Source organism: Glycine soja, chromosome 5, assembly GCF_004193775.1.
Source record: "Glycine soja cultivar W05 chromosome 5, ASM419377v2, whole genome shotgun sequence".
Taxonomy (NCBI): domain Eukaryota; kingdom Viridiplantae; phylum Streptophyta; class Magnoliopsida; order Fabales; family Fabaceae; genus Glycine; species Glycine soja.
In genome coordinates, this window is record NC_041006.1 from 5,691,221 (window position 1) to 5,706,109 (window position 14,889).

Here is a 14,889-nt window from a genome sequence, read left to right on the forward strand (position 1 = left end):
CTTCGTATGGTGACATTCCAGTGGCGTAATGCACCAAGGTATTGTATGACCATTCTGCCCAAATCAGATGATGTCCCCATGTCAACAGTCGTTGATGAACGAATGCCCTGAGGTACTGTTCAATTACGTGATTCATGACTTCGGTTTGACCATCTGTTTGGGGATGGTAAGCCGAACTCATGCAAAGCTTTGTACCACTTAGCTTGAATAGTTCCTGCCAGAATCGGCTGATAAAGAGAGGATCTCTACCTGAAACCAGACTTTGAGGTATGTCGTGAAGCTTGCCGGCGATCTCCATGAACGTTGTTACGACATTGGCAGCTGTGTAATGAGTTGACAACATTCCGAGATGAACCCCTTTGGAGAAACGGTCCACCACTACAAGGATAACCGAGTGCCCTCTGAAGTTTGATAGACCCACAATAAAGTCGAGAGAAAGGTCCTCCCAGGGTCGCGCCGGAATAGGCAAAGGACAGAGGAGGCCTGATTGACACCGGTGATCATATTTAGTTTGTTGACAAGGAACGCAGTTAGCAATATACTTGTGGACATCTTGTTGCATATTGGCCCAGGTGAAGTTGTCGCGAACTCTGGCTAAGGTCTTTGTCATCCCCATGTGGCCTCCTGTTGGCGTAGAATGAAATTCAGCAAGGATTGTTGGGATTGACGGTGCATTCCGGGGTAGCCAAATGCAATCAGGATGAGTTTGGGGATCATCCAGAATGCGCTGTTTGAAATTAAAAAAATCTTGATTTGCTCTCAGCTCGTCCTTCAAGTCCTGCAAAAAAATACAACTAGGAATTGTTAGCATTAAAAGTTCGCCGGAAAGAGCATCAGCTGCTGAATTCGCTGTGCCGGCGTGATATTGGATGTTGAAATCATAGCCCAATAAACGTGCGAGATAAGTCTGTTGCTCTGGGGTTTGGATTGCTTGTGCCATAAGTTCTTTAAGGCTTTGATGGTCTGTTAAGATGGTGAAAGGGTGGCCCAACAAGTATTAACGCCACTTCTTCACTGCCACCGTGATTGCTGCCAGCTCACGGACGTATGTGGAGGCGCGAAGCAACTTCGGGCAGAAGGACTTGCTAAAAAATGCAATTGGATGGTGTTGTTGGGAGAGGACAACGCCCATACCAGTCCCTAATGCATCTGTTTCAAGTACAAAGGGTAAGGAAAAATCTGGCAGCCTCAAGACTAGTGTTGTGCAAAAAGCTTCCTTAAGTTTGCGGAAAGCCTGGTCCGCCGCTTGCGTCCAGTGGAATGAATCCTTGGCCAACAGGGCAATGAGTGGTGCAATGAGTGTAGCATAGCCTTTAATAAAACGGTGATAAAACCCGGAGAGTCCCAGAAAGCCGCGTAAAGCTCTGACAGACATTGGTGGCGGCCATTGATGCACTGATGTTACTTTGGTTGGGACAGGTTCGACCCCCTGTTCTGAAACAATATGTCCTAAATATTCAACTTGTTGGGTTGCAAAGGAACATTTGGGTAATTTAAGGAAGAAGCTATGGTCTTTCAAAGTCTGAAAAGCAATTTGCAGGTGCTTGATATGCTCCGAAAAGGTCTTGTTGTAGATCAAAATATCGTCGAAGAAGACGATGATGAACTTTCGCAAAATGGGACCGAAAGTCAAATTCATAGTAGCCTGGAAGGACAATGGCACGTTATAGAGGCCAAATGGCATCACCAAGAATTCATAGTGGCCATGGTGGGTTCTAAACGCCGTTTTGCTTACATCCTCCGTAGCCATTCGAATTTGGTGATACCCCTGTAGCAAGTCTAACTTGGAAAACCAGCGTGCACCCCCCAGCTCGTCTAACAACTCATCAATTGTGGGGATTGGAAAACGATCTTTAATGGTGATCACATTCAAGGCCCTGTAATCAACGCAAAATCGTCATGTTCCATCACGTTTTTTGACCAATAGCACTGGTGAGGAAAATGGGCTAGTGCTTGGCCGGATAATGCCATCTTGAGAATTGAGTGGTTGGTGGGTCTGGAAAGAGGAAGGGATGTCGGTGTTTGGAAGAGGGAGGAAAATTGGTTGGTCAATTGGAGAATATTTGGGTGGGTAGGCGTTGGGTGTGTGTCTTGGGAGCAAACTCGAATGTGAAAATACTCACTGGCGCCCCGTGTTTAGGTTAAACGGTGAAGCTGAGGCGGGGAGATGGCTGTGAGGGGAACATCAGAGTCACCTTTTAGTTCAATTAAGGTGCCATCGTAAATGAACTTCATGGTCAAAATGTTGTAATTAGTCAGCACGGGGCCAAGGGATTTAAACCATTGAACCCCTAAGACCACGTCAGCGCCGCAAAGAGGAAGTACGTGAAGGTCCACCATGAAAACTCTGCCCTGAACCTGCACCACGACATCGCGACAAACATGAGAACTTTGAACTTCTTTACCATTACCAACGAGGACACGCAAGGTTGGGGTGTCTTGAGCTAACAGGCCAAAGGATTTAACCAAATGTTGCTGCACGAAGTTATGCATGCTTCCACCATCGACGAGGATTACGACAGGATGATAAGCAATCCGGCCAACCATACGCAGGGTCTCGGGTGCTGTCTGGCCAAAGAGGGCGTGAAAACTGATTTGGGCCGGAAGTGGGTCGGGTTGTGTTTAGGTATTGTTTAGATTAATTAATGGGTCCGTGTGGGTCGGGTCAGCTGAAAGTGGGTATCGTGTGGCTATTTTAGGGTTTGGGGAATCACTTGGTTGTTCTTCATCGGCGATGAGGAGAGAAAATCACGAAGCACAGTGATGGCCTCGTGTAAATCTCTCGTCACAGTAGAAGCATAAGCCTCGTTCACGACGGCTTGCAAGTTCTTCTGGGGTGAGGCGCCGTACTGGGAGGGGTGAGGGTTTAGGTGGAGAGGGTGAAAGAGAAAGATTAGGGCTGGGTAAGGGCACAGGGGTGGGTGAGGGTGAGTAAGGGTTGAGCACCGGAGAGACTCGATTGCGCGGAGCTCTACGACCCTCCAAGAGCTTTTCCTCCTACAAGCGAGCCAGCCCCGCGGCGTGCACCAGTGACATGGGCTGAAGCGCTTTCACTTCACGATGGATATCGAGATCAAGACCTGAGACAAAGCAGCTCAAAAGGAAGGAAGGAGGCAACCCTACGACACAGTTGGCGAGGGCTTCAAATTGGTTCAGGTAATCTCTGACAGACCCTGTCTGTGTGAGTTTGCAGAGGAGTCTTATAGGATCCTCGTATGGGGAGTGGGTGAAACGAGCCTCTATGGCTTGTAGGAAACCAGGCCAAGTGGTGAGTTGGTGATTTCGCATCATCCATTGAAACCACGCCAAGGCCGGCCCCTCCATGTAAAACGAGGCGATGGTAAGCCTTTCAGGTTTAGGTGTAGCATGATATTCGAAAAATTGGGTAATCTTGAATACCCAACCTGAAGGGTCTGAACCATCAAATCGTGGGACATCAAGCTTCATTTGAGAATGGCTAAGTGTGTGTGGGTTTGGTACAGGTATGGCTGAGGAAGATGACGGAGATGGTGAATGCTGAGCATGGGTTTCAGGGCAGCAACATGAAGGAGCAAGTCATCAATTTTCTGAGTAACATGTGAAGCTAATTTGGTAAAAGCTTCCTCCAAACAGTCCATGGCTGATTTGGAACAAATGGAGTCGGCCATTAATTCAATGAAAGCACCAGTTAATGTAAGCACAAGTGAGGGGGTGTTGCTAGGTGCACCCAGCAACATTGCTGGTGCACCCAACAATTAGGGTGAATGGACAAAATTGTCCTTGGCTTTATTTTAAATAAAAAAAAGGCACACCAGCACCCCACTTCTTCCATTTCCTCTTCTTCTCGTTTCTCCTTCTTCCACGAGCTCCTCCTTCAGGCTCCTTCTTCCTCGCGTAGCTTCTTCTTTCACCTCCTCCCGCAGCTCCTTCTTCTGCCATTTTGTTCGTCGCGTAGCTCTTTCTTTTGCCATTTCCTTTGAGGTTAGTTCACTTCGAGGTTAGCTCCTTCTTCCGCCATTTCCTTGGTTGTAGGGTAGACGACATTTTTGAGGTTCTGTTGAATATGAAAAGCCTCAACACATACGGAAGAACTTCTTCCGTATGTGTTACTAAGTTTTTAACGTGAATACGGAAGAAGTTCTTCCGTATGAACATTTGATTTTTTTTAATTAATTTAGTTTATTTTTTAAAATTTAATTGTATTTGTTTGATTTGTATTAAAAATAGGTATGTTTTGTTTTTTAATGAAAAAAATATGTATCATTGCAAGGTGTATGAATTAAATTTTGATGTTTAATATAATTCCATGAAAATAGTATATATTAGGTAACATTTATGTTTTTGATGTTTAAATATTTGCATCAAAATAGAAATTAGGGTTAGTGGCTAGGGTTTGGTTAAGGGCCTAAGACTAACTATGTGGTTAGGGCATAGGGGGTACATGAGTGTTTATGTTAGGGGTAGGGTCTAGCGTAGGGGTTAGTTGAGATGTTAGGGATTAATATATTTGATAGTATGTAGTTAGGGTTGGGTGTTAGGGTTTAGTTTAGCGGTTAGGGGTGGCATTAGGGTTTGGTGTGGGGCTTAGGGTTTAATATATGTTGGTAGGTAGTTTTAAAAATGATAGATATGTAAAAGGGTAGGGTTGGTGGTTAGGGTTTATTCTAGTGCCAAGGGTTAAGGTTGGGGTTAGGGTTAGGGTTGAGGATTTATTAAAAAGTGGTTATGGTTAAGCTAATGGTTTAGTTTAGTCGTTAGGGTTTAATATTTATGTTGGTATGTTATTGAGTGTTTTAGAAATGGTAGATATGTATTGGTAGGGATAGTGGTTAGGGTTTATTGTAGTGGCTAGGGTTGAGCTTTGGGCTTATCTTAGTTGTTAGGTTGTATTTTATTTGTTAGGGTTTAGGTTATGGTTTAGGTGTAGGGTTAGGTTTTCATATATATATATATATATATATATATATGGTGGTTAGGGTTAGTTTTAGAAATGGTAGATATGTATTGGTTAGGGTTGAGGTTTGGGTTTAGTTTAGTTGGTTGGGATTTATTTAGTTGATAGGGTTGGGCTTAGGGTTAGTTTCGTGATTAGGATTTAGGTTAGGGATTAGGTGCACCTTTAGTGTTTCATCGGTTTATAAATATATGAATATTGAATTTGACCCAAAAAAATACGTGTTTATCATGATTTGTAGATCATGATTAGAACCAGAGGTTTTGGGCGTGCATTAGGTAGGGGTATAGGCAGAGGCTTGGTTAGAAAGGATGAGTATCATGCAGATGATGTTCCCCGGCGGCGTAGGCCTACCGCATCTGCCCGTAGGCAAAGGGTACATGTTACAGTTGCTGAGGATGTTCCTCATATGGCTGAGGATGCACCTCAGATGACCACCGAGGATGTAGCTGCGGCTGTTGCTGAAGGCTTGGCTGGTGATGGTGCTGAGGGGTCACCTGCTGATGATGCTGAGGGATTTCCTGGTGAGCCAAAATTGTTTCCAATAGTTAGACTGTATTAAGACCTTTAGCACGTCATCATTAGTTTTCAGCTCAATAATTTCAAATTTGATAATTTTGTCTGAATACTCAAAATGACCTAGTTGTCGAAAAAACAATCGCCTTACCGCTTGTGATTAATGAATTCCATGAGGGGGAATCCCTTAAGGTGGAACTTGTTTTATCAAATCCTTTAGTTCATTGATGGTACATCCTGAAGGAATGTCAAATTTTTTTTTGGATTTTTTCCTGTGAACGCGTAACCTACAAAGTTGTTTTGGTGTGGCATGTTCCACCTCCTGTTGTAATACAGAAGCGCATCATGAGTACGGGTCATAGTGCCTTCAAGTAAGTTTAATATTCTATCTGGTGTTCTACCAATGTTGCATAATAACTCAATCGGACCAACACACAAAAATTTATGATTACACATTAACATTGTGTTGACATCGTCATCATTTTTCAATTGCATACATTGAAAGCGAATTTGGTTACCTATATCTGTGAATGACTGCCGGTAGTAAATTTCATCCAAGAATTGTTTGTCGTTTAATTGAAGGGTATTGTGTATTCTGGTTTTTAGCGTTGCAAAATCACAAGTGTTTGATACTCGAATGGGTACTAGAGTGGAAGTATTAAAGTAAACACCACTATCATCGTGAATAATCAATCCATTTGGAAAAATGAAACCCGAACTTGAGTTCACAATTGTCTGACTGCTAGTTTCTCCTAAAAATGTCATACTTTCTTATAAGAATTATGAGAGAATGTCTGATTTTTTAGTGTGTTGTCCTATCTCATATATATAGATGGTTTTCACCCATGTTGCTTCACTTTTAAAAAAAACGTGTGCAAATGTTTCGTGTTTGTGATTCCAACTAAACCAATGTGTTATCATGTCAAGCTGTCAATGTGTTGTCAAGTCATTCAATGTCGTGTCACACTCAAACTTGAATACGCATGCATTTGACTATGTGTTGTCAATTCTGACAACGATGTATCGCATAATGAATAAAATTATATAAACAAGTGTCACGATCCATAACAACCATGCATGCTCAGTCTTCATTTAGGTCGACATACTCTCTTTTGAACACCATGAAGCTACTGTACTACTGCATTCTACTAATATATGGAGTTGCCTGGGGATGACAATTCCTAGACCACAACAATGCTAGAGGCGGTAAAGGACAACGGTCTTGCAAATAAACTTGTTGTACGTGAACAAACATTATTAACTCAAATGAACACAAATGATTGCATAAATCTAAAAATCAGACTAACTATATTCAATGTACCTGAACAAAATGATTTTCAAACACATGGCCAACACATATCATGCGGTGCACAGAACAATCTCGTGATGGTTGACCTCTAAGAGGAAAAAAAATGTCATGCTTTGTTGTCGGGACAACGATACAAGGATTACATTATACATTGATGCAATGGCATATCCCATCTTCATTATATCCATCCACTTATCCATACTAACCTGAATCAAACAAACATACACATGTAAGTTATTTAAAGTTTGTTCTTAAAAATAATTACCTAAACAACATACCATGGAAAACCCATCAACAAGTAGGGACAGCCTTAATTCTTCAAATTTCTATGTGCCACCGAAGAGCTTGATGTAGTCATCCGACCATTTGCCAAGTTCTTTCATCAATTCGTGGCGCACCAACGACCAAGAATCTTCACCCATACCTAATAAACCGGCAATGGACTGATATCCACATTTACCGTCCACTTTGACATCCACAATGTCGTCAATGAAACCCTGTATAAATGACTCAAATTGATCCAACATCGGGATGATCCTTGTTGGCTTCGGTGGCTTTGGCGAGTCAGGAAAAGATGATGCACTATGTTTCACTGAAGAGTTGCTGCTCTGAACAGAATGAAAAGTATCAACATACTCCCAATAAGACAGATCACGCTTCGTGGATCTTTGGCTTCTGTGCATTGGTTTCTTCGGTGCACCTTTAGTGTTGACGTTTGACGGAGGAGGACACATAGAGTTTTGATCAGGGTATGCAAATTCTCGAAGTTTACTCTTGAAAGTAACTTTACCAAAAACATCAAGTTCCTCAAATCTTTTACATATGGTCTCGATCTCTTCCTTGATGGTGACTTCAGCCTCACATAACCCTTGGTCTGAAAAACTAAGTCTCCTCCAAAACATATGAATTGAATCCAGTAGGATGTTGCCAGTTGTATACCTAGATAGCTCACATGCACACGAAAGACCGTGCGTGACTTTCATCGCACAATCACAAGAAGAGAGATTATTGCTAACATAACATACACGCTCAAACTCAGCAGCAATCTCATTTAAAGCGTACCTTGAAACCATTCCAAGAAGTCTCTTGTATATGATTTTTTTAAATACATGTCCAACCACATGTGTACTTGTTTCAAAGGATGTTTTAATTTCGATGTGTTGTAGCATGACCATGTTGTTCATCGCATCCCAAACACTACACAGGTCTTCAAGGCTATTATGTAACACTCTTTTTAAAGCCCAACTAGCCAGTTAGCCCGTGCCAATGCACGGGCTGATACTCCTATTTGAGTATTGAAAAGTTAGAATAATTAATGTTATGATTTTAAGGTAACGTGTTAATATTATATATTGTTTGATATTGTTTGGAATAAAAGAAAGGATGTACAATAAAAATATGTGAATCAAACGATTACATGATTGGATAATATGTACCTCACTAAGTCATGAAACATCAAGAGGCAGAAAAAAGATATGAGAAAAATATAAGTCAACGAATTAAGTTCATAATTAATCAAAACAAACCATAAACTATTCAGTCAAAATTAAAAAAAAATTGAAAAATTGTTTGATACCCAAAGGTATTGAACTTACAACATTAATAAAAATATGAGAAGAAGACACATGAAAGAATCTTTGGGATGCACATAACTAAAATCAGATATTAGTAGTGTTAGTTCGTGCCTTCAAATTTTTGGCTGCATTTTTTTTTCTTTTTTTTGATTGAAGAACCTTTGAAATGCACATGACTAAAATTAGATATTAGTGGTGTTAGTCCGTGCCTTTAAATTGTTGACTACATTTTTTTATTGAAGAACCTTTGGGATGTACATGACTAAAATCAGATATTATTAGTGTTAGCCCGTGCCTTCAAATTGTTGACTGCATTTTTTTTCTTCTTTTTGATTGAAAAACCTTTGGGATGCACATGACTAAAATCAGTTATTAGTAGTGTTAACTCATGCCTTTAAATTATTGATTGCATTTTTTTCTTCTTTTTGATTGAATCCCCTCCACCATAAATTAAAGAAAACAATACACACAAAAATTATAGGGCATAACCCTTTCGTCCACGATTAATCTATAATTAAAATTTATAGAACATTACAGATGGTAACCGAAATAAGGTTGCACAAAGAAAAGAATGGAGATCTTAGCAGAAAATACGACAGAAAAATCAAGAACACTAAGTCATGAAACATCAAGAGGCGGAAAAAAATAACTACATAATTGATTTGTTAACAAACAAATATTAGGAATAGATATTAGTGTTAGTTCGTGCTTTCAAATAACCTAAGTACAAAGTCTAACAAAATATAATATTTAAACCCTCTGCTCACGATTACCTCTAATCTCCTTTTTTGTCTTCATTAGAAAAGAGCAATAAACAAAATTTGTTGGTGATCTTCTGCGTTGAGTGTGTGAGTTTCAAAAGGCATAAGCAACTGGGTATAAATATTTCTTACTCATGGCAGAGTAATTCACTAATTATTTCGATATCCTAACAGAATATGCTTATTAATTCGAAAATTATGATAATTTTTATATCCTAACAAAATATTTAAAATTCATTGTTTAGTACCTATTAATTTGGAATGAAAACTAACAAAAATACAAATAAAATATGCTTATTAATTAAACGTTAATGAATTAACAATGATTACGGTAAAAACAAATACAAAATTGAAGCTGATTTGAATAATAAGTTAAAATTGATAGTGTAATATTTAAAATTGATTGTCAAGTACCTACTAATTAGGAATAAGTCAACGTCTAAATTATGATTATTTTGATATATGATTATTAATTTGAAAATTATGATTATTTGTTGTTAAGTACCTATTAATTTAAAATGAAAACTAACAAAAATATGAATAAATATGCTAATTAATTAAACGTTAATAAATTGACAATCATTACGACAAAAACAAATACAAAATTGAAGTTGATTTGAATAATATGTTAAAATTGATAGTGTAATATTTAAAATTGATTGTTAAGTACCTACTAATTAGGAATAAGTCAACGTTTAAATTGTCATCATTTTGATATCCTAACCGAATATTCTTATTAATTTTAAAATTATGATTATTTTCATATCCTAACAGAATATTTAAAATTAATTGTTAAGTACCTATCAATTTGAAATGAAAACTAACAAAAATACGAATAAAACATGTTTATTAATTAAATGTTAATAAATCAGTGTAAAATTCATATTGAGCTACATATAAGTAATAAAGTATGATTTTAAGGTTGTCATGGAATTTGAGATAAAAATCACATGTACCTAATTTTATTATTATTTATTACTCCTCTATTCGTTTACTCCTTTTGAAAATCACATGCACCTAATGTTGAGCCTTTTTTTATTTTAAAAAAATTAGTTTCTTATTCTTTAAAATTATTATAAAGTCTCCTAAAATATTAGGATTAATGAAAATATTTCAAACAAACATTCTCTAAAAAATACTATTTGTAACTAAAATTATTAAAATTAATTTAGAGAGTATGCATGGATTAATAATAGAATTTTCTTTTAATTAGAGGATGAAGAGTTTGTTTGTTTAGTATTTGTATATATTTCTATTAAAGTTTATAAACTTACGTCTAACTTTTTGGAAAAGCAATCGAAGTCTTGTTTATATAAAATTAAAATTTCATGTGCAAATGAATTTTTAGAGGTGATCAAACATTTTGTTAGAAGGATGAATGATGTTTTTTATTTTTTTTAATCTGACTATTTATCTTTTTTAAATAATTTATTTTATTTGAAAGTTTCAAAATCATTCATCTTTAAAAGATTCATATTGGTAACTCATTTTATTTAAAGTATTTAAAATAATCATTTAATTATTTGAATATATTTAAAATGGTCTTTAATTCAAGTGTTATTCAAAATATAAAATTAAATATATTTAAATAATTGAAGGATCATTTTAAAAATAAAATAAGATATCAAAACCAATTTTTGAAAAGATGATAAATTATTTAAAAACTTTTAAATAAGATGAAGTTAATTTCTTAACTGAATCTGAAACTCTCCAAATAAAGTAAAGATCATAGTTTAATGATTTTTCACTTGTCAGTATGTCGAATGAAAATCTTACCCACAATTGATTCTAACTTTGAAGAGGGAAAACTGTTAGAAGTAGATAAAATGAGAGAGTTTATAATATTGGAATCAATTTTTGTAACTTCGATATTATCAAAACGAAAAAATCATATCATAGTTTTAATGGAAAAAATATTTGTATACGAAAGTGAAATGAATAAAATTATTAATATTAAATAAGTCAGTGTAACTATTATCAAAAATGTGTTTTCAATTTACGTTTTTCAGCAAATTGTAAACAATAAAATACATTGTCTAGAAACCATAATTATTAAATTACAACTTTAAACTGTTAAAATAAAGTAACATAAAAATTTCTCCATCAATTAAAATGGGGTCATCACCATTTTAATTTTCTCAAAACATGGTAACTCTTTTTCACCTTCTCAGTTGCAGTTTCATCATCTTGTCAAAACAAAAATACTGAATGATATAAGAAACAAAAATCCAAATCCAAATTCCCCACAAACTATCACACTGTAGAATCTAGAATCTGAAACAGAACCAAAAATCCAACCCTCTCAAAAAATTCTTGTTAAATTCACAACCAACAATATCTACCTCATGAAACAAAAAAAAGGGGTCACAAATCACAAAAACTAACCAATTCAAAACACTACAACTATGACAGCAACATTAACAAATTCACAAAGGCATAGAATAGAGTGTAAGAAAGAAGGTACCGCTAAAGGTTATGCCAGAGGATGCCACAACACAGGTTTGGATGATAGTGTTCTCTTACCTTGTGAAGGGTTGCCTCAACATGTTAGATTTCTCCAAATACCCTCCCAAGATTTTAAGGTAACCATGCTGATAAAAGAATCACATGCCAAAGCACAGGAAGTTTTTTTTTATTTTTTTTATGAGCAAATCAAAAAGTGTTAATTATATAAATATATATATATATATATATATATATATATATATATATATATATATATATATTTATAGACAATGTATTTTACATGCGATAACACTAAGTATAAATATTTCTTAATCATGGCATAGTAATTCACTAAAGGTATGATAGTTGCATAACTATAATAAATTAATTATGTAAAACCAATCTTGAAACTTACTTCAGGAAAGAATATGATAATTTTCCATACACGATAAGCTGGCAAAACATACAGAACATAAACTAAATATTTAGGGACTTGAAGAGAAACTAAAAATCAGTGGAAGAAGAAGAATATGACTACACAAATATTTAAACCTGAAAAATGAATAGCCATCCTTAGGGGTGGAAAAAAAACATTTTTTTCTCATAGACGTTTTCAAACCAAATAATCTTTTTCAGAACAATTCGAAACAATTTAGAATGGTTCAAAGCAGTTCAAAATAATTTAGAATAATTTGAAACAATTCAAAGAAGTTCAAAAAACAATTCAATTTTAATCAGTTCAGTTTCTTTCAAACTATCTCTAAAATAGTTCAATTCATTTCACTCGAGCAGAGACATTGAATGAAGGAATAATACCAGTGGTGAGGTTGAGCTTCATCACAATGAAGTTGAAGAGTATGTTGAGTGCAAAGTTGACCACAAAGGCTCTTATTGTCACCAGCATAGTAGTTAAAACAACCAATAACATCATCCTACATGATAAAGTCAAAGATAAAAATAAGCAAAAAAAGCTAATGGTAACATCAGTAGTTGTTTTGCCAAAATTAAATGTCACCACTCACCATGTTTGTTAGTGCTTCATCTTTTTTCTTTGTTAGCTATGATAAAGAAAAGCACAATAAGGTCAAAAAGCATGGATAACACCTTGGTAACAAAAGTCATTAGCACAAAGAAATAATAGCCGCTTAATTTAAACCCGATAGAAATGGGAACACCACAAAGGTTAGCAGAACCTAAGAAAAAGGAAGTAAAAAAAACGCAGATATAAAGTAATAGTCACTATCTTCATTTCTTTTTAAAATGAAAAACAACGTATCAAGAATGTATAGAAGAGGGTCATTATATGCAGCCATGCACTTGAATATGTAAAGATATTGTTTTTGCATTCGAACCAAAAAAAGGACAAAAACACAAAAAGGTGGAGATGGCTGAGGAGCACAAAAAAATTTAAGATTTTGTGTTGCGAGAACTCAGAAAACAAAATAAAGGCAAAATACCCCAAAAAATTGAAGCTTTTGGGTTGCGAAAAATCAAAAAACAAAAAAAAAGTTACCCAATGATACACATATAAACCCAAAATGCAACGCAAGGTGTAGAAGGCTCAGGAACACAAAAAAATTTAAACTTTTTGTAGTGCGAGAACTCAGAAAACAAAAAATAAGTCCTTTTAAAAAAATCAACAACAACTCTTGTAGCAAAAATGGCAAAAGATAATTTAAAAAAGAAACGAAAAAGAACAGAGCAGTAACCTCAAGTCGGCATCGACGGATGAGCCCCCGAAGATGATCACCGCGAAAATCTTGATTTCTGATATGGAAAACATCAAGACAACAAAAAATCAGACAAAAAAAAAGGAAAGAAAAGATAAAAATGACACCTTTATTCTTCAACACTGCTCTGTGAATCCTATTGTTGCAACCCTTGCATGGGCAAAACGTCGTAACCTTCAGCAGCGCCGTTAGCCTGTCCCAAAAATCAAACCACAAAAAATTAGACAAAAAAAGGGAAAATAGATAAAAAAAAAATATCACCTTTACGATTAGATTTCGGGAAAAATAGAAAAAATAGTGTGCTTGGAATAGATTCATGGTGGAAGATAAAAATGGCACCTTTATTCTTCTAGAAAAGAAGAGTTTCCGGGAAAAAAAGAAAAATCACAAATTTTCTCAGAAATAAAGAACAAATCCATACCTACAATGAACCTAACAAAGTGAAAACGACCCAAAATAAATTGCTTGTTCTTCGAACCTCTGCCATAGAATATATCAGTACATCGTCTGAGGAAATCAATTAGGATTTTGAGCATGTGAGTAGAAGAGAAGAAAAAAGAATGAGAGAGATACATACCTGCGGCGGGGTCGAGTGGAGAAACCAGAGAAGAAAAGAGGAGAAGTTGAGGAAGAGGGAGAAACAGATAGAGACACAAAAGAAATGGAGGAGAGAGAAGAAAGTGAGAAACAGACGGACGCAAAAGAAATGGAGGAGAGAGAAGAAAGTTCTGGAATCAAGTGGAATTAAATGGGAAGTTGAAATTCGTCATTCAGGGAGTGACACATGGCGAGGGCAATAAATGTAGTTGGAAACGTAAATGTAGTAATAAATAAAATATTTTTAAAAACGCACCTGTGAGTAAAATTTTTTGGGTGGGAAGAAGGATTGCTGGTAGGACGACACGTGGCAAAAAAAGTTTGTCAGGGGCCTTGTTTGTATATATATAATAGATGAGCAGATTCAACACTACATTTGAAATACACAAAAAACAATAAACATATACAACAATTAAATTCCACGAATTAATAGACATTACTATAAAAAATGAAACATTTTAATACTTGTTTGTTGTTGTGTTGCCTAGGTGCATGACTTTATTCGTCCAAGCTGTAATAAATTTTTCCTTGTGTGGGATAACTCATGTTTCGTTAACATAGTCAACGAACATTGGCCAAGGTGAACAAGTCATTTCAAACTTCTAAAGGCACACAGGGAACTCCTGTTCAGAAGGACAATCAACCAGATAACCCCAGTTATCCATGGCATACTCCCAAGCATTTTTTTGACTGATTAAAGATTTGTATTTGGCCTTGACGTTCTTGTTGATGTGAAACCTGCACAACAAATTTGTACACTCGGGAAATACAATTTTTACTGCATTCATCAATGCTAGGTCTCTGTCAGTAACAATAACTACAAGGAGGCGACCACGTCTTAAAAATAGACCTCGAAACCGTTCCAAAGCCCACACAACATTATTAACACGTTCACTCTCCAAATATGCAAATCCAGCAAAGAATGTCATCCCCGTTGGTGTCACCCCAACAAAGTTAAGTAGTGGAAGTCTGTACCTATTTGTTTTGTAGGTACTATTTATGAAAAATACCAAATGACATGCAT

The 14,889-nt window shown here is 36.2% G+C and overlaps 1 protein-coding gene across 1 annotated transcript; it reads right to left on the reverse strand.

Annotated features, from left to right (window-relative positions):
- Positions 1–7,084: 7,084 nt before the first annotated feature.
- LOC114413830 lies at positions 7,085–7,492 on the reverse strand. Its single transcript, XM_028378354.1, has one exon. It carries the CDS (start codon positions 7,490–7,492, stop codon positions 7,085–7,087), a length of 408 nt encoding a protein of 135 aa, XP_028234155.1.
- Positions 7,493–14,889: the final 7,397 nt, after the last annotated feature.